The sequence below is a fragment of the Orcinus orca genome, chromosome 1 (assembly GCF_937001465.1).
Source record: "Orcinus orca chromosome 1, mOrcOrc1.1, whole genome shotgun sequence".
NCBI classification, from domain to species: Eukaryota; Metazoa; Chordata; class Mammalia; order Artiodactyla; family Delphinidae; genus Orcinus; species Orcinus orca.
Window position 1 is genome coordinate 28,482,911 of NC_064559.1, and position 22,856 is coordinate 28,505,766.

Sequence of the window (22,856 nt, forward strand, 5' to 3'; positions counted from 1 at the left end):
CTGGGGCGACGCAGCCCCTCGGGAAGCCGAGACCAGGTAACCGGGCCCCCGTCCCGTCCAGGTGCGGGAGTCTGTCTGTGCCCCCGCGAACTCTCGTTTCCCAGGGTTTGAGTTAGTTTTCTCCCGGCTGGATCTCCATCCCCGCCTCCTAGCCAGAGCCGGGCTGCAGAGATACCTCGGGCCCTCGCGCTGACCCGGCCGAGAACGCCACCCTCGAGCGCAGAACGCACCCCAAAGTGCTGGGTTGCTGGCGCCAAGCCCGGGAGCGCAGAGAGGAAAGGGAGGACGGCGAGGGAAAGGCGGGGAGGTGACGGGTGAGCAATCAGTGGCTTAGCCCAGCTCCCTGCAGGAGCTACCGCCCGCTCACCGTCTATGCAGGCACCAGCTGGCAGCAGCATCTTTGAGGTAGCAGCACCTGGAAGGCCAGGGCCGGATGGAGACCCGGGAGCCCAGGGCGCTCCGCGGGACTCCAGCCCTCCCGCTGCGCCCAAGGCTCATGATGCTCTCGGCTTTATGAGGTTCCCAAACGGCCGAGTCCTCCATTAACACCTTCCCTGATTACTGAGAGGCTGGAAGGGCTGAACGCAGCCTCGGAGCTTGTCTCCCTGCACTGGTCCGCGTCTGTGTCCTCTGCCCACCCCTTTCTCCTCCTCTTCCCGGTCTGGAAGCATAAATAGAAAATAAAAGACAGGTGGAGGGAGCTGCGGGTCAGAGGTGAGGGATTCGGGTCAATTCCGACGGCGGGGGAGAGAGAGAGGGAGAGAGAGAGAGAGAGAGAGAGAGAGAGAGAGAGAGAGAGAGAGAGAGAGAGGGAGAGAGAACCATCCACCCACCCAGCCACCGGTTGACTTTTTTATTTGGATTAACAGAGGACCCTTTGGCGAGATCTGGGGACTGGCTCGCACCTCTGGCCGCCGCCTCCCGCCCTCCCTCGCCGAGGACCGGGTTCTTGGGCGGGAACGTCTGGACCTCAAGGTAAGATCCCGATGGGGGTTGTCTGTCCGGAGCAGTTTTCCGCCCTCGGCGTGAGCCCGACCACCCGGCTCCCGGGAGCGCCCCGGGCACCTACCGGAGGCTACCCGGCTTCCCTCGAGGCCTCTCGGTACCCGAGGCCGCGGCGGGAGGAGCAGATGGGACGCGCCCCCCGGGGGTGGGAGGCGCTCGGAGCCCCGGGCCGCACCTCGGAGCTGATGCGCTCGTTTCTCCGCGGTGCAGCCACCATCGCTGAGTGACCCACGCCAGCTCTCAGAATGCTGAACGGCACCACTCTAGAGGCAGGTGAGTTACACGCCAGGCTCTTTCTCTTGCCCTTTCTCTTAGGCCGGAGCATATATTGTGCGGGTGTGTGAGTGTGTGTGTGCACGCGCGTGTGCACGCCTTCACCGGGTGGGAAGAACAGGGGTTTGTGTTTGTCTTAGAAATTAAACCGCGAACCGTAGGCTCTAATATACATGGTCTCGTTCCGAGTCTCCTGACAGCATTCCTGAAATCCGCGTTCCCCTCCTCTTGCCTTTCTCTCGAAGGTCTGAGTTACTCAGGGCGGAGGCGCTGGGGGCGGAGGTCACGGTGCCACTAAGCCGCGAGGTGTCCGGGCGCGAGGGATGCGCGCCGGGTCCCTCGCGGAGCTGCTGGGGGCGTCTCCTCACTGGAAGGGATGGGGCGGGGACGGGGGCAGGAAGACGTCGCTTCCCACCCATTAGGGCTTAACTGGAAACTGGTTTCACCCCCTCTGTTGGCTCAACCTGACCCGCGCGTAGCCGTTTCTGCGGGCGATCTCCGCGGACGCGGGGGTGGCAAGGGGCGGGGGGAGGCTCCCTTTATTCCTGCGGCTGCTGCGGGCCCGCCGCGCGGCAAACCCCAGGTAAAAGACCTTCAGATTTCAGAAGCGCAGTCTCCGCCACCGGCCGGCCGTCCCTTGCAGAAGAACCCAGGGGCGTTGGAGGCAGAGGTTTGAAGGGAGCGCGCAGCGGGCCGGAGGCCTCGCGGGGCTAGGGGGATGCGTGGACATAGGGCGCACCCGAGGGCAGGGCCCGGCGCGCCGACCGCGCGGAACGGGCTCCCGGCTGAGGTGCGCAGCGGCCCGCCCGCGGGGCTCCCTCTCCTCGCGCTGGAGCTCGCGCACCCCGGCGCCTCTCAGCCCGTTCCCATCCCGGCTGGGGGGAGGCCGCCCTCCTAGTAGGACTGAATCCGAGGGGGGCCCTGGCGGCGGCGCCAGTCTGGATCGGCCACCCTCGGTGTACACAGAGTTTCCCTGCGCCCACGGACGGAGAAGGGCCGGCTTGCCTCCGGGCTATGCTCTGGCCTCCCGCCCAGCGCAGACCCCGAGGCATCCAGGGCTGGTTGCGGGGCTCCAAGCCCCAGGACGGCGCCGACTCTCCCGGACCCTGGGATGCTCAGGACGGCGCCCAAAGACGGACACCGCTCCAAGAGCTGCACCTTTCAGACCAAGGAGGCGCCTCAACTAGCTTAATTGGGTCAGGCGGAAAGGCGACCTCTGCCCTTTTAAGGGCAAGCTCGGGGCACAGGATCTTGGCCTCCAAAATTCAGGTCTGAAGAGACCTTGAGTCGCTTATTCTCTCAGTCGAGGCAGGGTTTCCCCTTGGGACCCTAAAGCCTCCGTTGCCGCTTGATCAAGCCGCGCGTTCCCTTTGCTTCCCTCTCCACCCCTCTGGGGAGGGAGTGGGAACCCGGGACCAGGCTGCCGCCCTAGCGGAGATTCCGAGGCCCTGACCCTCAATCCCAACTCCTCTGCCCCCGATCCTAGCCGCCCGCTTTCCTCAAAGCGGCCGCTGTAAGTGGCTGGGTGGCTGGTGGAGCAGAAAGGCAAGAGCGGACGAAGTGGGCTCCGTCGTGACGGAGGGCAGTCCCTGGCCAAGGTTCTGCCGCCCTGCTCCAAATAGAGCTTTGAGTTTAGAGGGGAGACTCGAGATGCCCCTCCGGGCCGCGGGGGTAGGGGTCCCTGCACCTGTCCCATTGAGAGATGCGGGGACTCAGCCCCAGGAACTGGCGGGTGCGGAGCACTTGAGGGTCATTCGGCGGGCCCGGGGCCCCAGCAGCTCTTCTGGAGACAGGAAAGAAGGCAGAGCCACCAAGATGCTCTCCTTAAAGTGCTTTGAGGGTGGTGGGCTGGGGGACACTCTTAGGCCATCTCCCCGAGGCTGCAAGACAAAAATGTTAGGACGTCCCAGGGCACGCGCCCAATTCTTGGAGAAAATATCCTCCGCTCCCATGGGCTTCCTTTTTCAGGAACTGTGAGAGGAGACAGGGCTGGAACAATGGGGAGGGATTTCCGATCTCCCCAGAACTAAGGAGGACCTCCCGAACTCCAACAGCCCCCCTGCCCCACCCCTAGCTCTCTGCACTGGCTGAGAAGGAAGAATCCTAGCAGTTCTCATCTTTATGGGAAGTAGCAAATCCCACCCGGCACAGGAACTTGCAACCCGAGTTTTATAAGAAAAAGCAGGGATAGCTGGGCTCCAACCTGGAAGCTGATGGCAGGAGGTCCTCTGCCTTGCCTGTACCCGATTCACAATGAACAAATCTGTGTGCAGCGGCTGAAGGAAGGACCGAAGGATTGGTGGGCTCACAGGACTTCTGTGCCTGGCTTCCCTGGAGACTTCACAAAGTTCTGGCTTTTTCTTGGAGTTGTTTGTTAAGGTCTCACTTAATGAAGTCTCCGAAGTTTCAGCCCTTGCAAGGAGGCAGTGGTGTTCTTGGGTTCTTTGTTGTTTTTGCTGAGCAGGACCGAAATCCAACAATAGCCAAACCCACTTCTGAACATCCACATGGGGGGGGGGCGGCGGCAGGGGGAGTTAGCCTAGAAACTAGACAAAGCGGGTCCCTGGATTGAGGTCCCATATTTACTTTTTCCTTGGAGCCTCCTTGGGTTAATTGACTGATGTTCTTCTCAAAGACCCCTCCTCTTCCTACCCCCCCCCTCCCCAGTCCCAGTCACCGCCTTGTGGGAAGGCAGTCTGCCCCTTTGTGAGAGGACCTGCTGTCTCTGAAAGGGCTGCTGCCCCCAGCCTCAGCGTTTGTGCACGTGGGTTTGAAAAGCTCATTGATTTCCATCCAAAGGGGCTAATTACATTACTTACAGTAAATAGCAGCCCTGCTGTCCAGTAGGGCTGCCAAAGTGAGGGGAGGTCTCCAGCTTAGTTCACTTGATTGGCTTCATTTCTGTGTGAAATTGTGTTTTATGAGCTGTATTCTGGCACCCGGAGGACCGTAACAGCGTCCAGTCTGCAAATAACATTATTTTTGACCCAGAGAAAAGAGTAAGGGGGAAGCAGTGGAGTCTTGGGTTTCGTGGTACAGGTGACTCCAGCAGCTTCAGAAGGTGATGCTTTGGGGCAGGAAGTCAGGATCTGCACCATTCTTCTCTTCCTTCCTTTCCTTTCGACTCCCTCTCTCATTTCCTTCCTCCCCCATGATCTTCCTTTCTCCCTCCCTCCCTCCCTCCCTCCCTCCCTTCCTTCTTTCCTTCCCTCCTCCCTCCCTCCCTCCCTCTCTTCTTCCCTCTCTCCCTCTATCTTTCTAGATTTGGCCACCGTTCCATGTCGGGCTCCTCCCGAGGGAAGCGAATGCGCCACCAGGGGACTCCTCCAGGTGTCCGGGACGTGCCGGGGAGAAACGGGCGGTCCCGGGAAAGCCGACGGGACGCGGTGGGAAACAGGCGGCCAGAGGGAGGACGGCGCGGCGCAGAGCAGAGCGCAGCCGGGGCTTCCTCCTCTCGGCTCAGAGCTGGGTCGGTTCCTGCCGCCCCCGCTCTCCGCTTCGGGCCCCTAGGGGGCTTCTGGTGGTTTGAATGAATCGACAATATCAGAGTATTGTGGACACTTTTTAATAGGGCCGAGGAGGGGCCGCCGCTCACGGGAACAGAGGGAGACAGAACAATCCTGCCTCTTGTGAGGCGCGGGGCTGCCATTCTGCCTGTCGGCTCTCACCTTCCCCTCCTCCACGGCGAGAAGCCCCCTTCACATCCTCCTAAATGTGTGGCGCGTCTAGATTACAAGCCCCCAGTCCAGCCGGGGCAGTGGGACGCGCGCCCGGTCCCGGGGGGCGGCGCCAAGTTCGCGCGAGTCCCCGAGTTGCTGCCCACATTGACAAGTTTCATACGGGACACGGGACTCGCCATCGGTTTCCCTCCAAACCTGAACTGGGTGAGAGACTACATCCCCCTGTGGTCACGGTTCAGTTGCACATCACGTCTCCAAGCCCACGGCCTTTCCCCTACACTGATTTGTCAAAGAAGAATCTTTTTGCCAGAAGTAAACTCCAGATACATAGGCTCTTCTAGCTCCTTTTCGCTTTGGGGGTTCCTTCAGTGCCTGCTGGGGTCGGAAGCCCTCGGGCAGGTGAAGCAACTTACTTTTAAAAAGTGAATTGAGGAAGAGGGGATGGGGAGGACAGGAATGTCTGTTCAATATTTACTTATTTGGGGTTCCCATAAGCTGGGGACCAGAAAGTCCACAAGGAGGAAACCTAAAGGTGGGAGCTGACATTCTGCATATCTTGAGCCGGGGTCTGATCTTGAACTTGGACCAAACAGGCCGTCTCTCTGCCTTCTGCGCCAGGGCGGGGACAATAAGGGCTCCTTTTTCCCTTTAAAACGTGATTGCTGGGAACTCTTGGAAGGGTGTGTGTGTGTGTGTGTGTGTGTGTGTGTGTGTGTGTGTGTGTTGGGGGGAAGTAAATGCCCCCTCCTACTGCCTCCCCCCTACCCCCCCCCATGTTTGTCCCCACTTGTCCATCACCAGGGGGTTGAGAGGAGTATGACAGGTCTTTGTTGTCTGAATAAAAATCCGTGGCAGCTCCGGGGAGAGAACTCCTCCTACTAAATTATCAAAAATGGGCTGGCTTTAGTCTCTTAACAAATTGGACACAGCTCCGGCGGCAGGAGCAGTCCCCAACCCAACCTACAGGCACTGGGAACTTGCAAGCAGCCAGGGACCGCTGAAAATAGCACTTCTTTTTCTTTCTTTGTGTTCAAAACTATTTTCTTTCTTCACCAGATTTTGTTTTCCTCCCCCCGCTGCAGTTGTTTCCCATTAGTAACTCGATCTCTCAGAGCAGTAAGATTCTCTAGCCTTCGCCTCCTTTCCCCTCCGCCCGTGTTTGTTTGTTTTCCGCACATCTCCTTCAGGGAGCCGCTGGGGCTTTTTCTCCCCCCTTCTTCTTTTTTCCTTTCCGAGCAGACCAATTTCCACTCCGTCTGCCTCTTTCTTTCTTCTTCCCTCTCGCCCCCTCGCCCTCTGTCCCCGAGCGTCTCCGCAGCCCCCCATCGCGCCGCCTCTGCGGTCCCTGCTTCTCCTTCCCTCGGATGAGCTGAGAGCCACGGGAGTGTGTATATGGAAATAGTGGGGTGCCGAGCAGAAGACAACTCGTGTCCTTTCCGCCCCCCAGCCATGCTCTTCCACGGGATCTCCGGAGGCCACATCCAAGGCATCATGGAGGAGATGGAGCGCAGATCCAAGACCGAGGCCCGCCTGGCCAAAGGCGCCCAGCTCAACGGCCGCGACGCGGTAAGGAAGGGCCGGCGCCGGCGGGAGCCGGGCGCCCGTGCGCGCGCGGGGCAGCCGAGCCGAGCCTCCCCGGCGGCCGACCGAGGATGGCGGCTCGTGGGGGCGTCCGCTCCAGGTTGGCGGGTGGCTTATCTCTGGTCCGCCTGGCTACAGGGTAAGAAAGGGCTCTTTTCCGATTTGAATTGTCTACGCTCCTGACACCCCGAGCTCGCTCCCCTCTGCTGCAGCTGGTCCCGGGAAAGCAGGGAGAACCGGGCGCGAGAGGATGAGGACGTCCTCTCCTCCGGACCTCAGATTCCCGGGCCCCTCCCCGGCGAGGATCGGCGGCCGGAGGGCGAGCTGGTGCGGGCCACGGGCTGCCGGCGCGCGGCCGAGCGTCCGGGCCGAGCTGAAGCCTGGTGACTCTAGTCCCTGGGTCTGGTGACCGGACATTTGGCGCGGACTAGAATGCGACTGGGCTCCCTCCAGCTCTCCGGATGCTCGGAACGTGGAACCTTCAAACCCCGCGAGTTTCGGGGTCTCTGGCAGCTCATCTGGGCCCTTTGAGTGAGACAGGACTGCGCTCAGCTCTCGGGCCGGGCGGGTATGGTGTGCAGGGGACTCTAATAGAAAATCCGGAGGAGTGGGGCACCTAGCCCAAGAGCGAGAACTTTCCAACCCTTAAACGCTGTGATCGACCACCTCTGTCGATTACATACGTAGGATAAAAGTCATGCCAGCTTAATAAAGAAAACCAATGAATAATCTATGTGCTCGCCTTTCCCACTTACGAGCCGGAGGAGGGAAACTACGAAAGTCTCCGGAAATGATTTCAGCCGAACATAGCTGTGTAGATCCTCAGGCATCACACCGGGAATTGTGGCTCAAACTAAGTCGGTAGACTGCCCTGGGCGGGTCAGCGGTATTTTGGGTCCACCAAGTAGCCGCGTTGGTGGATGTTTCTACATTTGCAAAATGAATTCAATGCAGGCCGTTGTCTGAATAAAGGGCGAAACTTTACTTTTCCAGGCCCGCCAGAGTTTCGTGGGGGAAGTCCAACCCATTTCTGCTAGTCCTGAGGGAAATGTACAGCGGTTAACTTCTATTTTTCCCCCTTTTGTGGCTACCCTGTTTAAAAACAAAAAGCAGTAATCCAAACCCGAATTTCACAGCGGGGCTGCGCTTGTTAAGGCGAGGTGTCCCCATCCTTGCTGTGTCGTGGGGACGCAGGCGGGAAGCTTAATTTGGGCATTAAAAAGATTTTCAGGACAAAGATCTCCTGGGTATGTTGATGCCAGGGAAAGAGGGCCCGTGCAGAGGGGATAACGGACCCTCCCCGGGAACAGGCACGGTACACCCTTACTAGGGGAAGGACCAATAACCCTTAAGATTGGAGAACAGCAAGATCTGTCAAATACATCCCTATCAAAACAATGTCGACCAAATTATGAGCACCAGTATAAAAACCTCTCCCTTCCTTTTAATTTCAACGTTGCTTATAAGGATTTAGAGAAATAGCAATGTAATAGTATTTGTTGAAAAAATAGTATGTGCTTGTTCAGATCGCCTTTCCATTCTCCAATAACAATTTCCGTTGTTTTATTTCGTGCGCACCGGAACCCACAATTTTTAACTTTTAATTATTCGAGTTTGGAAACATCCACCAAACTATAGTCCGTGCGCTCCTAGCCCTTTCGAAACAGGCTCTAGGTGGCCGGCGCGTGTTTTTAGGTTAAGTCCGGGAAGGACGCGGACGCCGCGTTCAGGCGGACGCAGTAGAAAGCGTGCGAGTCGCAGAGGGAAAAACTGCAAATGTTTCTGCGCAGGGGCCCCTGACCTTGCGGCGCTCGCCGAGGCCGAGGGCTGGCGCCGCGAAGGGTACCCGCGTGGGGCGGCCCCGCGCGCCCTCCTGACGCCGCGCGCGCTTCCTTGCAGGGGATGCCTCCGTTGAGCCCTGAGAAGCCCGCCCTGTGCGCCGGCTGCGGGGGCAAGATAGCCGACAGGTACTACCTGCTGGCCGTGGACAAGCAGTGGCACCTGAGGTGCCTGAAATGCTGTGAATGTAAGCTGGCCCTCGAGTCCGAGCTCACCTGCTTCGCCAAGGACGGTAGCATTTACTGCAAGGAGGACTACTACAGGTATTCCCACCCCTATCCCTTATGCCCTGGCACACCTGGAGGGGTCACCTACCCGAGCCCCGGAGTCCCCTCCCTGTCCCCAGCCTTTGGTCCCTTGGGGGTACTCTTACCAGTCCCCAGACCAGAGAAGCCCACCGCGTGCGCCTTCAAGCTGCAGCATCCCCATCCCCGCCAGACGCGCGGGGAGGATGCGCGCGGACGGGGGCACCCAAGGTCCAGAGCTTGATCAGCGACTATCCCGCTCAGGGGGCGCTTGGCAGCTCGGCCGAGGGGATTGGGCAAATCTCGGAAGGGTAAATGAACGTTTCTCGGTCCACCGAGACGAAAGCGGTTTTTTTTTTTTTTTTTTTCCGTTTACTACGAACTAAGCAAGGCCCGTGCCTTGGAACTCAACTGGTGGCCGGGGCAGCAGCAACTGGTGGCAGGTTTTCGCGGGGGGGCGGCGGGGGGAACTCACGTAAAGGACCATGAAAAGGAGTGATCGCTGTCGCCGAAACCCAGGCCTCTCAGTTCCGAGATGCCGTTCCCGCTGGTAGGAACCTGCCCGCCAGCCTCGAGAGACGCCGGAGAGTCAAGTCGCCGGCAGCTTGTTTATTGATTCTTCCCAGGTCTGCTTTTGGACTGGGGACGCGAGTGTTGTGCAGGGACTCGACTCCGCTCTCGGCTGAGGCGAGAAAAGTGGTTAAAAAAGAATTAGCTTCCCTCTGCAAAACTGTCCTTTTTCTTCCAGGGCCGTGTCTGAATGCTTTCAGGCACGCTCACGCTTCCATAAATAGTAACACCCTTCGTTTGTATGTTTTGTAATCGAGGAAACGTTTTCACTTGACATCGCAATGTAATATTCTTAACATAGTGTTGTGAGTTAGCCAGTTTAGCCAGTTAGCAGGGTTTGGTTTTGGTTTTGTTTTTGCTTTTTAAAATTTTCACTTTACAGAGAAGAAAACGGAGGATCAGTTACCCGATTCTTCTGAGTTTAATGCAAGGGTTCTTTGTCTTGTTCACCAGAGCAGGTCAATGAGCAAATAAAATTAATGTCCAAGTGGGCGTGGGTCCTCCGCTCCCGGACCCCTCCCAGGTCTCAGTCTTGGGCCACTGCTGACCATGCCCCAGGTGTCACAGTGGGAGGTGGCCCTGCCTTTGCCTCCACCAGCGCCCTGACTCGACTGTTTCCTTCCAGAAGGTTCTCTGTGCAGAGATGTGCCCGCTGCCACCTTGGCATCTCCGCCTCCGAGATGGTCATGCGCGCCCGAGACTCCGTCTACCACCTGAGCTGTTTCACCTGCTCCACCTGCAACAAAACCCTGACCACGGGCGATCATTTTGGCATGAAGGACAGCCTGGTGTACTGTCGTGCCCACTTCGAGACCCTCTTGCAAGGGGAGTATCCACCTCAGCTGAGCTACACCGAGCTGGCAGCCAAGAGCGGCGGCTTGGCCCTGCCTTACTTCAACGGCGCTGGCACCGTGCAGAAGGGGCGGCCCCGGAAGCGGAAGAGCCCCGCGCTGGGGGTGGACATCGTCAGTTACAACTCAGGTGGGCGCCCAGCCCCTCCCCAGTGCCCCTGTAGCCCTAACCTCCTCTGCTCAGAGGAGAATTCTATCCAGCTCCTTCCCGTCCGAGACCTGGCTGCAAGACCCTGCTTTCCTTAGCACGACCCTTTTCTCACTACAGCTCCCTTTCACTCAGAAAGAAGGGAGAGGTGGAGAGAGGGAAAGAGGGAGAGAAGAGGGGGAGGGAGAGGGAGAACAGGTGAGAGAGAGCTTTCTGTAGTTTGGGGCAGAAAACACATTCATAAGGCTGCAATGCCTTCCCCCCAAACAGGCCAGGCCAAATCCTTGTTGCCCATTAGTTAATGAGCCCATTAGTTTCTGGCTCCCAGTTGGAGCAAAACAGCCCCAGGGCAATTCCTGAGTGGAGGCCAAATTATAGATCCTGGAAGAGGTTTCCCTAAATACTAAAAAAGAAAAAAAAAAAAAAAGTCTTTAGAGCCCAACCCCAGCCTGTCTAGAAAGGGCAGAGGCTGTGGTCACCAGCCCAGAGTTAATCAGGGAAACAGTTGGCAAGAGTGTTGAAAAACCAAATCCCTGATCTTGGTGAAAAGCAGCTGTAGGGGCGGGAGTCACTCTCCACAGCTGAGCTGGCCTGCTCCTTCCCTGGGTCAGGGGACCCATCCAGCCAGCTCCTTCCCTGCGGGATAAACCATCCAGACACCCAGACCGCCCTGAAGACTGGAAGAACCTCCAGGTCAGGCCCTCTGAGGAGGCTTAGTGGTGTCACAGGCTGCTCTTCTGTCCTCCTCCAGCTTTCTCTCTTAATTCAAAACAAAATGCAGGCAACAGGCCAGAGAGCACGCTTTCCTCCTTGCTTTGGGAGGGGCACACGTTATCATTCATCAATCTCTCTCACTCACCGGTTTCTCATTGTTGGTAGCCCGCCCTCACCTGCCATCCCCCAGGTGAGGATGGTGACAGGCCCTGAGGACCACAGTCTAACTCCAAGAGGGATGGAAGCTCTTCCGGTGAGTCCCAGCCACTGGAAAAGAGGTTCCAGAAAGCCCTAGGATAACTTTGGGGCAACCTAAGGGTTGGTTTAGCTGCTCTGACGCCCTGTCCCCTGGCCTGGCCCCAGATGGAAACCTCAGCAGGCAGGAGACTCAGGCCAGGGGAGTCCATTCTATTGGGAAGGACCTTGGGGACCTCATAGTGGCAACCCCTGTCTGTTACCATGAGCACCCAGATGCCAGCCAAAGGGTGGGCGCCCAGAGCACGGATCTTGCCTGTTTTTCTCTTCCAGTTCCCACGTGCCTGGTGTGGTGTGTGAGCCACTGTGGCTCAATGGTAAAGGGACACTGTCCCGTCAGATAAGTGACTTGCCCAGGGTCACACAGCCAGTGTGTGCTAGAGGAATCTGGAGTCCTGCTCGGGCCCACAGCTTTCAGGGTCCCCGCAGGCTGAGTGGGCTCTGCCCAGCTCTCTCCTCGGCTTCCTCCTGGTTCTAGGGAGGTTTTCACAGAAAAGGCGCAGCGGGTGGTGTCCCAAGGAGCGGGGACCCAGCGTGACTGTACTGGTCCCAGGGGGTTCAAGCCCGGGTCACTGGGCAGAGGCGGAGGGCCGGCTGCCGGCTGAGACCCTGACCGGCTGGGTTGGTGTCGCACAGCGGGCGCACCCCTGGGTTTTGCCAACCCCCCGCCGGAGGTCGGGCTGCGCACTGCCCTTGCTGTGCCCGAGGCTGGGGCTCTGGTTTGGGGCCACGGTGCCCAGCGCGCTTACTTGGGCTCCTTTGATGCGTGGTCCCCGGGGCAGGCTGGGCAGGGCACTAATTGTTCTCTGTTAATAGAAGATGACATCGGAATCTCCAGCCACAGACCAAGGCCCTAATGCCCTAATTAGAGTGAGAGAGATTGACAGAGAGAGAGAGAGAGAGAGAGAGAGAGAGAGAAACTAGCTAGGCTTTTGGAGGCAGGGAAGCCCTCAGCCCAGAGAAGGTCCAGAAGTGTGGGGAGATTTCTAGCCAAAGGTGGCAAAAGCCTGGGCTTTCGCTTGTTTATTTAACCTAATTAGCTACGTTTGATTTCGCCTTGATCTTACTTTACGTGAGAAATATCCACAGAGCTTTAGGGTCAAGAAAATTGTGCTTCTCCGAGGAGAGCTAGAGAGTACACATTTATTTCTCAGAAAGAACGAAAATCTCTTTCCACTTAGGCCTTCAGTTTGCAAATTAGCGCTGCTACAAGGTTATGGAGAAAGTTGGTGCTCTCCTTCATCAAGGAGGGAAAAGTAAGGGAGGGGCCTCCCTGACCCCAGGGAGTTTGTAGATCACACCACTGCAGAGCCGGGGCCTCTTAATTAACATCCGTCTCCTCCCTTCTGGACTTTTCCCAGATACGAGCAAATAGCATAGAGTTAAGATCAGGTGAAAATGATCTAGAGAAATTGGGTTAAAGATGCCTGACCAGAAATCAATCTGCCATTAAAAAAAAGTTTATGAATCCAATGTCAGTTTGTTATTATAAGACTAGCCAAAGAAACACTTCAGTGCATTAAAAACACGTTAAAGGGCAGACAGTAAAATGGACCCGCGGTTTTAGCTCATTATTTTAGCTTTCTTTGGAGCCATCTCTGCTTAAGTGTAAATCTCAGAAAAGACTAATGTTGATACTAAACACATCTAATTTATACACTGATATATTTTCAAACACATGTACACAGAATATGTTTATGATTCAGACTTCCAGAGATGGGAAGCTTGGCAAAGATCAGCGAGTGCTCGACATAAGGCAAACGCCTTTTCATGAGACTCTTCCTGATGTAGTTTGTAGCTCTTTGTACAGATATCAGGCAGATATTTTAGAAAGAGACCTGGAAAGTTTATCTGGGGTGCTGGATTGAAATGCAGCCCTCCAGGGTGAGAAGAGGATTTAGTCTGGGGCAGGTAGCTCTTGTTTGGGTAATTTAACATTAATTGAGAGACTAAATTTTTGCCACTTCGCCGAGTCTCCCTCCTTAGGGTCTTTATTGGCTTCCAAACTTCAAAAGCTGCTTGCAGTCGTTAAATTTGCCTGGCACTGACCCCTAGTGGTCTCCCAGGGATCAGTTTTCAGAAGGTTACACACCTGCAGAATAGAAACTCACTTCAGGATAGGGGACCATTCCATAATTGACCGGAGAATAAAATATTTAGATCTTCTAATTAACTTTATAGTGCCAGATGTGTACTTACAGGTGTATGTTTAAGACAGTCTTAAGAGATTTATCATATCTTCTCATAATTCGGGGGGAAGAAAACCCCTGTAGCTTTAAAAGTAGACCCTGGGGAAACGCAATCACTTGCAAGTTTATGTGAGGCATTCATAGTAAACACACGTAACTTAGGCCAATGCACTGCGTTACTCTGTAGATGACATAGGTTGCTCTATTAGTTCACATAATATAACTGATCACACAGTTTATCTGTTTATATTAATAACAGTTTAATAAAGAGCTAACAATCTTTTTGCACAGTGAATTGTATTCTATGTGAAAACAAGTCCCATAATTGTGTTTAATACACTATAATTCTCTGCTGAGTTCTTAATCAGCAATAATGGATATAGAATGCATATTCAGAGAAGCAATTTTATCAAACCTGTCTATAATGTTTTTCATAAACTTCATTTTAAAGACTAATGAGTATATAGTTAGGATAGGAATCAAACCCCTTTCTAAGAAATAATAACTTGGGTGGGGGTGGATGGTTAAGGGCATTACTTACGTACCAAGTTAAGTGTTCTACCTCAAGTGTAATATTCCATTTAATGTGCTATTCAGGAAGGGTTACACATCACTCACCTATGACAGAATTGAAATCTTACTTGAAGAAGCCTCCAATGACTAAGGTGTGCCTCTTTGACTGTTTTGGTGTGGCTTCATTTATAATCTGGTTGTGAAATATAGCTCAGTTTACTGGAGATAAGTATAGTTTTATAGTCGGTCATGCGATGCTGTTTCATCCATCTGAGGATACAAAAGTGCAATTCTGTAGAATATTTGAACTTGACATCTCTCCCCGGGGATGCAATAGGATAAAATGTAAAGCATATTCTCTCTCTTATTTCTGGGTACAAGTTACCCTTTCTGGTGGAGTTTAAGGAGCCTCTGTTCAACATTTGGCCGTATATATCTAACTTGCATTCCATTTCAAGTTGATTTGACTTTGCATTTATAGTCACTCGTGATTTTACGGACGAACAAAGATTCAAAATCTTGATCGAATGCTCGTTGAGCTCCTGGCCCTGTGCATGACTTAGAGGACCCGATGGTGAACATGATAGAGCCTTTCTCTCCATGAACTCAATTGCTCTTTTGCCAAGTGTGCCCTCTTTATGGATTTCATGGAAATATGAACAAAGGAGACATTAGTCCATGCCTAGTCTTGTTACATTAGGGAGAATTTCTTAAGTGGATTTTGTGATGCAGCTGACTCTTGTTGATGACTATAAAACTACTGGGTTTCTGTATATATACTGTATATATACTGATATACAATTGTACTGATATACAATTTAAAAGTAATTGTAACCAGAGAATAGCAGGCAAATACTATTTTCTCAAGCAGAATGAAAGAGGTAATAGTAAGAGATGTCTTACTTCTTTCAAGATTCAGGTTTCTCCCCCCCATCTCCCCCAGGGAAACGACCAGGTTGACTTTAGATATTCTATTATAATGCACTAACATGCACGATGATCAGTGTGAATATATATGAGATAAACATCTGAAGTAAGGTTTAAAGGGGAAAAAAAACCCAACCCTGCCATGCCCTTTAAGTTGCGAAGTTGGCTGAATCAGTAAATATTTAGCAAAATGTTTTCATTTTGTAATCATATTTCTTATGCAGAGCCAGTAGGTTATTGGAAATGACCTCTTAAATGCACATCTTTACATCCTGGGGATAAGGACTTTGAGGCATGTTTCAAAGGCTGGGTTGTTTTGCCCTCAGTGTTGAGGGAGCTGTGCAAGGGGTGTTGTGATGCCGCCCTCCTTCTGCCCTGCCAGCCAGGGACACAGCTCAACCCGCCTCCGTACCACGTGCCAGAGCAGACGGGGCCACGATCCTAGAGGGACGTCAGAGCCTCTGAACTGGGAGCTGTGGGGTGCGCTGCAGGCATGAACCGAGGGAAGAAAAGTCTGCGCTCCTTCTCTTTCAGAAATATTTACTAAAATAACTCCAAGGGAAAACTATTTTCATCCTGGTTAGCCCTACGCTAAGCAGTTATAGCTAAAAGCCCTCAAAAATAATATTCCTACGGTTACATAAGAATCCTGCAAATTTGTATTTTCTAACTTCTCTCCCTTGTCCAGCCACTTTTTAACTTTTTCTGGAAACGTTCTAGGATTAGCAGAAAAGGCTAAAAATTGGAACACAGATTCTTCCTTCGTTGGGGGGCTCTCCCAGACCTTCAGATGTGAGAGAGCTGAAATTACTCGCTCGCGTATCTTTCATGCCTTCAGAGAATACACCTTATCTCACAAATACAGACAAAACGTGGAGTCTCTAAAAACTGTGTGTGGAGCGGTGGTGTGCTGATACACATAAATATAGTAGAAAAGGGTTTTTTTCTTTTCCCTCTTGGAGAATATTTCTCTCCCTCCCACACTTAGAGCTTATTCATCTTTTCAAGGTTTTCTAGCAACCATTAAGCCGAAGAGGGGATTTATCTAATCTTTTTCTTCTACCTAAACTTCGGGTGTGTCCACATGAACAGACTAGTTTGGAGGTCGTGGGCAATTAACCTCTTTCTTTTGTCTGGCTCCCACTCATAATTGGGTCGACAGCTTTTTCCACCGTTGTTGTCGTGTCGTGACATTATCATGCCACCTGCCATCTTCTCAGCTAACACAGGACTTTCCACTGAGCCCCTGTTTGTCCACTGTGACTGCAACAGGTTGTAACGAGAATGAGGCCGACCATCTGGACCGAGATCAGCAGCCTTACCCGCCCTCGCAGAAGACCAAGCGCATGCGCACCTCCTTCAAGCATCACCAGCTCCGGACCATGAAATCCTACTTTGCCATCAACCACAACCCGGACGCCAAGGACCTCAAGCAGCTTGCTCAGAAAACAGGCCTGACCAAAAGAGTTTTGCAGGTAAGAAACCTCCATCGTTGGCTGTGTATACATCTTCCCCTTGCAGTAAAAATAGTTCTCTTCCCTGTTTGGAGTGATACGGCTATTTCCTGTACTGCTTCTCATTAGTCTACCTTAGTTAGCTCCCTAGAGGGTACTGAGAGGTACCCTGTCAGGTAACTCCCTCAGTTACTCTAGGTAACTCCCTAGAGAGTGTACTGAGATTTTGCAGGGGCTTTCCGGAGACTGCCCAAAGAGAGACGCAGGGTCTTCTAAGATGCAGCCACATTCTCCCTGCAGATGGACAGACGGGTGCACCAAAGCCAGTTCAGCTTGCCTAGCTGCTCTGCAAACGCGGGTGACGTTATCTGCGCAAGCTGTGGCTTTGGAGACAACGTTCACATTAGGGTCAGTGCACAGACTTGGCGGGGGGACCTGCTGGCGCTGTCTTACTTCAGCACACTCTTGGCAGCCTCACTACCTGTTGTGAGCTTCCAAATTCAAGACGACCCTTTTTGTCAACTCCTGAAAAGCCACAAGTATGGTTAGTGTCTCGGCAACCACTTGGAGAAAGTATTTTCCCATTTTAACCAACCATATTTCACAACTAAATACCGGGAGTGAGATCTGCTGTCCAACTGCTTTCCTAAACTCATCATGGTAAGAATATGTAACTAGAGACATGATAGTGGGTTGCTGTGGGTCACCTGTGATGCTCTTACACTTTTCAGTGACAAATAGCAGGCATTTAAAATTCCACCCGCCAGTTTCCGGTTGCTTGGAGTCTGTGGCCCTCGGGGTTTTTCCTATGCAAGTAATACTTGCCATGTGTCAGACTCAAGAATAGGCTGAAATCTGTTTCAATGATGTTCATTTCATGCGAGTGATTCTTACTTTGTGAACCATTCCCTGACCTCGCCTGCCCTCATTCTCAAAAAGACGGTAGTTGAGGAATCAGGGTGTGTTTCCCCCTCTTCACCTCTGTGCCTTCATTTCCCCACGGTATCTCCACTTAAGCATCCGTAGCCCCCAAGCGGCATTGTTAATGCTGGGGCGGGGGCACACGTGCTGCTCAGAGGGTGTCCGTAGTCCTACTGGAATTACTCTGTTTTAAAAGAAAGCAAAAAAAAAAAAAAAAAAAAAAAAAGGCCCTGCTTTCCCAAGAAAAATAAACAATTATATTTAAAAGAGAAAGATATCCCCCCCAAAAAAAGAAGAAGAAGAAAAAAAGGAAAGAGAGAGAGAAAAAAAAAAGAAGTATAAAAATAAACATCGGTAAAGAAATCCATTGGGATTGGTTTGCAGGTTTGGTTCCAAAACGCACGAGCCAAATTCAGAAGGAACCTTTTGCGGCAGGAGAATGGGGGTGTTGATAAAGCTGATGGCACGTCGCTTCCGGCCCCGCCCTCAGCAGACAGCGGCGCGCTCAGTCCACCCGGCACTGCGACCACTTTAACAGACCTGACCAATCCCACTATCACTGTAGTGACAGCCGTGACCTCTAACATGGACAGCCGCGAATCCGGAAGCCCCTCGCAAACTACCTTAACGAACCTTTTCTAACATTGGTGTTTTTTTTTTTTTAATTCTTCCTCTTCTTTTTATTATTATTCTAATGATTATTTTATTATTTACAAGACTTTTTTTTTTTTTTTTCCCTAACCCACAAGATACTTGGGAAATAAAAACAACAGCTTGGTGTGTAGCCTCTGCAGCCACTTGGCAAATGAGTTTACAGTATTGTCTCCTTTACAAAGTGTATTTTTTTTTGTCTACAAAGTGTATTTGGATTTAAAAAAAATTAATTAGATCTTTCAGTCGGTAAGGGGAGTTTGGGAATCATTCTAATAAGTGCCTCTTAAAATTGTATGTTACTTATTTCCAGAATCTCGAAGAAAAAAAAAAGAGTGGTATTATGATGGGCAAATAATCATATTCCCGGTTATATAATTAGGTTAATAAAGAATCAGATAATTATTAAAATTATTTTTTTAATCTTGCAATTGTACGTGTACTTATGGAATTTTGAAAATTTCATATTGTCTTTTTTAAAATGGAAAAAACATGTTTTGATTATTCCTTTTTTTTTTTTACAATTGAGGAATATGGTTAAACAAGAGCATTAAGGATAGCAAATCTAAATATTAAGGATTAATTAGGTGGGAAATCTAACCAGGAATGTGACTCTTTTTTTCTCTTAGGGTGTACATCCCAACAAAACTTTCTTATTAGTTAGTTATTGCTTTTCAACATTTGAAAAATACTTAAACCTCCTGTGTATCCATAAAAATTCCAAACAGAATTTGAAATTCTATACTTTTAACCTCCTCAAGCTAAAAATGATAGTTATAAAACCATTCTTTCTAAATTATTTTTTTCCCAGGGAAAATGGAAATAAGCAAAATATAATTTTTTAAGAAGTTAAAAAAACCAGTATAATTTAATCAATAGCTCTTAATTGGCTTCAGCTGTACCATGATATTGTATCTGGCATTCTATACAAATAATGTTTAAAAAAAAACAACTTAGTAACATGCTAGCAATGAGAATTCTTTGGTTTTGTTTTGCTTCATTTTACTTTGACACAGGTTGATGTATTTGTCAGAAAAAAAAATTTCTGACAGTAGAGATTTGAGGTTCTTAGTTTTAAAGTAGATAAACTCAGAAGCCTTGTGGATGCTGATCTGAATATATTTCCTAGTTTACAGTAGCATTTTTTTTCTTTTAATTTAAGCTAAAATCTTAATGGTCTGGGCAGTGGTGAATGTTCATCTATATGCTTCTGTTGTAGTTAAATACCAATTAGATTGTGGATTTCCTAAAAAAAATAAAAATAAAAAAGAAGTCAAGATATATGTCTTGCTTTAGTGGATTGTTAAGAATAACTTTGCACATGTTCTCCACTTTTTGGACCCCTTAAATCTCCTCTGGTGGTCGAAGTGGCTATTTAATAGATTTTAAAGGTGTCCTTCTGGCTGTATAAATGTGTGGTTACATATTGACAGTTCACTGCCCACATTAAAGTGCATTATTGTAACTTTTGCTCAGGGTCTTTAGAAAATTAGCACAGAAAGTAGCTTATTTTTTAAAAAAAGATGATGGAAGATAACACTGTAACAGAAGAAGGTGTGATTGCCATTATATATTTAGCAAGTGTGGTTATCATCTTATATGGAGCTTAAATCTTGACTTTTCATATTTCTATTACATTTTGGGCATTTACCACTAACCAGACCAAACAACCTTGGTAAGGCTGAGATCTTATTAATACACTTTTACAGGTAAAATATTGATACTTATAAATTTTGTTCTTTGACAGAACAATATATGGTACTATAGATCTACTTTATTAAGTAGACTAATTATAACTCAGTTCTCCTATGTGCCTTATGAGATAACTTGGAAGTAAGTTTGTGAAAAATCAGGATATATGTGTTGTTTGTTAAATTAACTGTTTTAAGCCCTTTTGACACCTCACTAGTTTTGTACTGTTTTACCTCTTATTTCTGAAACTCTTTTTATGGTGTATCCTGTTAGAGGGGACAAACATGTCATAGAAAGCAGTTGTGCACTCTTCCCAATATAGTTGATAAATTCAATAATCTTATATATTGAGCTTCGTGTTTATAGTACAGTAAGTGGTCTAGCAAAATTGTCCATGTTTCTTTGTTTATTGATAAATGCATTGTATAGAAACTATTTCCCCTACATATTTATGGACCAAACAATTGTGATATATCCTATTAAATTTGTGTGAATAAACGATTTTGAATCTAAGGAGTTTTATTTCCCATTAGTTTTACTTAAGGCTTAACTGTACTAGTGTGTTTTCGATTGTCTATTTGTAAAAGCTATTAAAACGGTAATATGAAAAATTTTAGATATGCAAACATACAAATAGCTTTTAGATTTCCAAACTTCTGATTCATTTTAAATTACCATTGCATATGTAGTGTAATTCAACTTAGAATTACCTTTAAATATATTTTTCTACAATAAAAGTAATGCCCCACTGATTTGACTCAGCCTGATTTTTAGAATTAAAAAAAAGATAATTAGCAGATAAAGTAATTGCATGAAAAGAAACCTTAAATATGATTAAGTTTAATGTTAGGTCTATTGAGCACAAATGGATATTTGTAAATCTAAATAGAAATTGCAGACCCCTAAAAGCCAAGTTGCTCTGTAGTTAATAAATTGTCACTATGATTTTTTTCAGGGAGAACAAATCTTGGGGCATTACAGCCAAACATCCCGACGTTTGAAAATTCCCTAAAGTATTAAAAGAAGGGGAAAAGTTTGATCGGAAATCCACTGCAGTGAAGACAAAGACAATATTAGGTTATGATAATCATACATTTAAAAATCTATTGAGCCAAAAAAAGAGAGACAGAGAGAGAGAGAGAGAGAGAGAGAGAAAGAAAGAGAGAGAGAGACCGGGAGACTTAAATGTCATTTACTGAATGTTAACAAAACTTCTGTTCTTTATGATGTCTAACACAAATGGAGGCTTAAAATTATATGGTTTTAAACAAAATTAGATAAATCGTGTATAAATCAGAGCAACCAGGCAGTAATATGCCCACCCCATATTTGAAGAAAATTATTGAATAAAAAATTCCCACACATTTGTCAAGCACAGTAGTTGTAAAATAAAATCCAAAAAACATTCATTTCACCTGCTTGCTAATGTGTATTAGTCCTCTCTGTTAATGGCATTTTCCAATTGTAAATTCAAAGAAAAGCTATCACTCATTTAAGAGTATAGGAATCAAAATCCAGTGATTTTAGTATTATTGTTTATTACTTCCTTTTTAAACAGAAATCTCTGCATGCACTTTTACATCTGTCACTTCTAGTGTACATCTCTGTATGATGACTTATCTTTGCTGTTTCTTGTATGATAAATAGCTTTCATTAATAAACATTTTATTTGATGGAAACATAGTTAACTTTATGTTAAACACACACTTTTGAAATTAACTTGGAACACTGTCTTAAAAGGCAGCACAATACATTTCCAACTTGTTATACTTAGGAAAAAGCCCAAATGATATAATGAGGTTAAATTCTGGTAATCTAGGATAAAATTATTTACTTGGTTTTTGACGTCTCATGACTTTTTATTGTATTCACTTGACACATGGACTAAAAATATTTTTTAAAAGAACAAAGAGAACCCAAATTACAACAAAAATAAACCTCAATATACTGTCATGTAAAATTTCAGCAACTTTTTTAGATAATTAGGGTAAAATTTATAGATCCTCTGTAAGTTTACATGTTTGCTATGCAATGAGCAAATTTATTGAAAGTATACAAATATATTCTGAACTATGACAAGATCCAATCTTTGCATAGTTCAAACTACATATGATATCACAAACAAAAGAGCAAGTGGAAAGAAAAACAAATGTTTAGGAATGAGGTTTTTTAATTGTTAAGGGGATATTTGCAGACAGAATTTTTTAAACTATTCATATTTAGCTGTATATCCAAAGCATATGTTAAACAAATTAACATATAACTTTCCAGAAAAGTTTTCATTATGATGAAATTTTTATTATATACAAATGAACCCTATGTAAATGATGTAACTTTTATGAATGATAGTGTAAATATTTCACTTACATGTATTCTCAGAATTTTGAATGTTTTCTAAAATGCTTTCGCTTCCTGAATACTAAAAAAGAAAAAAAAATTTAAAAAGAGAGAGCAACTTACTAATAAAAGAAAAAAAAACAATGCACCATGACAAGTAGACTATTTTGAGTGATCATGAAACATGTTGGTTTTGTCAGTAACTTGAATGTTTATGCCTCATTGAAACCTCATCCAAGGCTGTTGTAACTTAAATAGATTTTCCAATACATTTCCAGCCAGTTTATTCCAATCCTTGTCCTGTAGCTTTGCCTTCTTTCCCTGTGTTGTCAACTGCGGCAGTTTCGTTTAGAAATATTTTGGAATTTCACCTGGTTTTACAGACCTTTAAATATTTCTCTGGAATGTGAATTGTGGGAAGAGACCACAGAGGGAAAGAACGTAACTGAAATTAGACATCTGAAAAAAATAATACACATTTGAAACAGGCACATTTTTAAAGAGGAAAGGAAAGGAGCGTTAATTATGTGAGTGGGAAGAGAAAAAAGCATATGATGCTGAATCCGAAGGTCCGTGGTGCTTTTCTGTGATGGACAGCGGTCTCTGAGTCTGCAAAACTGCACCCTTATTGTCTGGCGTGGAAGAGAAAGACGCGGACTTCTTGGTTGGGAGCAGGGCACTGTATTTTTGTAGCTTCTACCTCCCAAAGGCTTGGGTTAGTCTACTTCTTGCAAATTGATCTTGGGCACAAAACGCTTCACTGGGAGTCAGCATCTGTCGGCTTTGGTGAGTTGCCACATTGAGGCTGACTTGCAGAGTGGGTGGGTTTTTTTTTATACCTCAAATAAGGACATGACTCCATAGCAAAGGACCCAAAGCAAACACTTTTAAAAGCTTGGTGATGTTTCATCACCTATAAAGTAGATAGCTTTATTTAACAAAAACTTATAGAATCCACCGCACGTTATTTTACAATAACATTTCTTTGGCCGCGCAGCATCTTATAAGCCA

The 22,856-nt window shown here is 48.5% G+C and overlaps 1 protein-coding gene across 3 annotated transcripts; it reads left to right on the forward strand.

The window, feature by feature from the left end:
* Positions 1–882: 882 nt before the first annotated feature.
* Positions 883–21,155, forward strand: LHX9 (LIM homeobox 9). Of its 3 annotated transcripts, XM_004285830.3 has the most exons (7): positions 883–975; positions 1,216–1,278; positions 6,406–6,524; positions 8,439–8,641; positions 9,819–10,174; positions 16,063–16,265; positions 17,550–18,411. In XM_004285830.3, the coding sequence occupies exons 2-7, from the start codon at positions 1,251–1,253 to the stop codon at positions 17,805–17,807; spliced, it is 1,167 nt and encodes a 388-aa protein (XP_004285878.1). In that variant the 5' UTR covers positions 883–975; positions 1,216–1,250; the 3' UTR covers positions 17,808–18,411. The 3 variants fall into 3 exon arrangements, with proteins under 3 accessions (XP_004285878.1, XP_004285877.1, XP_033272536.1); XM_004285829.3 differs by lacking the exons at positions 883–975; positions 1,216–1,278 and having other exon boundaries at positions 5,919–6,524; XM_033416645.2 differs by lacking the exons at positions 883–975; positions 1,216–1,278; positions 17,550–18,411 and adding an exon at positions 20,464–21,155 and having other exon boundaries at positions 5,979–6,524.
* Positions 21,156–22,856: the final 1,701 nt, after the last annotated feature.

What these genes read in the sequence shown, in the direction of transcription:
- LHX9 (XM_004285829.3), top strand. Translation starts at nt 6,351, where the DNA reads ATGGAAATAGTGGGGTGCCGAGCAGAAGACAACTCGTGTCCTTTCCGC. An exon ending in AGCTCAACGGCCGCGACGCG is followed by an intron (nt 6,525 to 8,438) that starts GTAAGGAAGGGC and finishes GCTTCCTTGCAG; the next exon opens with GGGATGCCTCCGTTGAGCCC. An exon ending in CATCGTCAGTTACAACTCAG is followed by an intron (nt 10,175 to 16,062) that starts GTGGGCGCCCAG and finishes TGACTGCAACAG; the next exon opens with GTTGTAACGAGAATGAGGCC.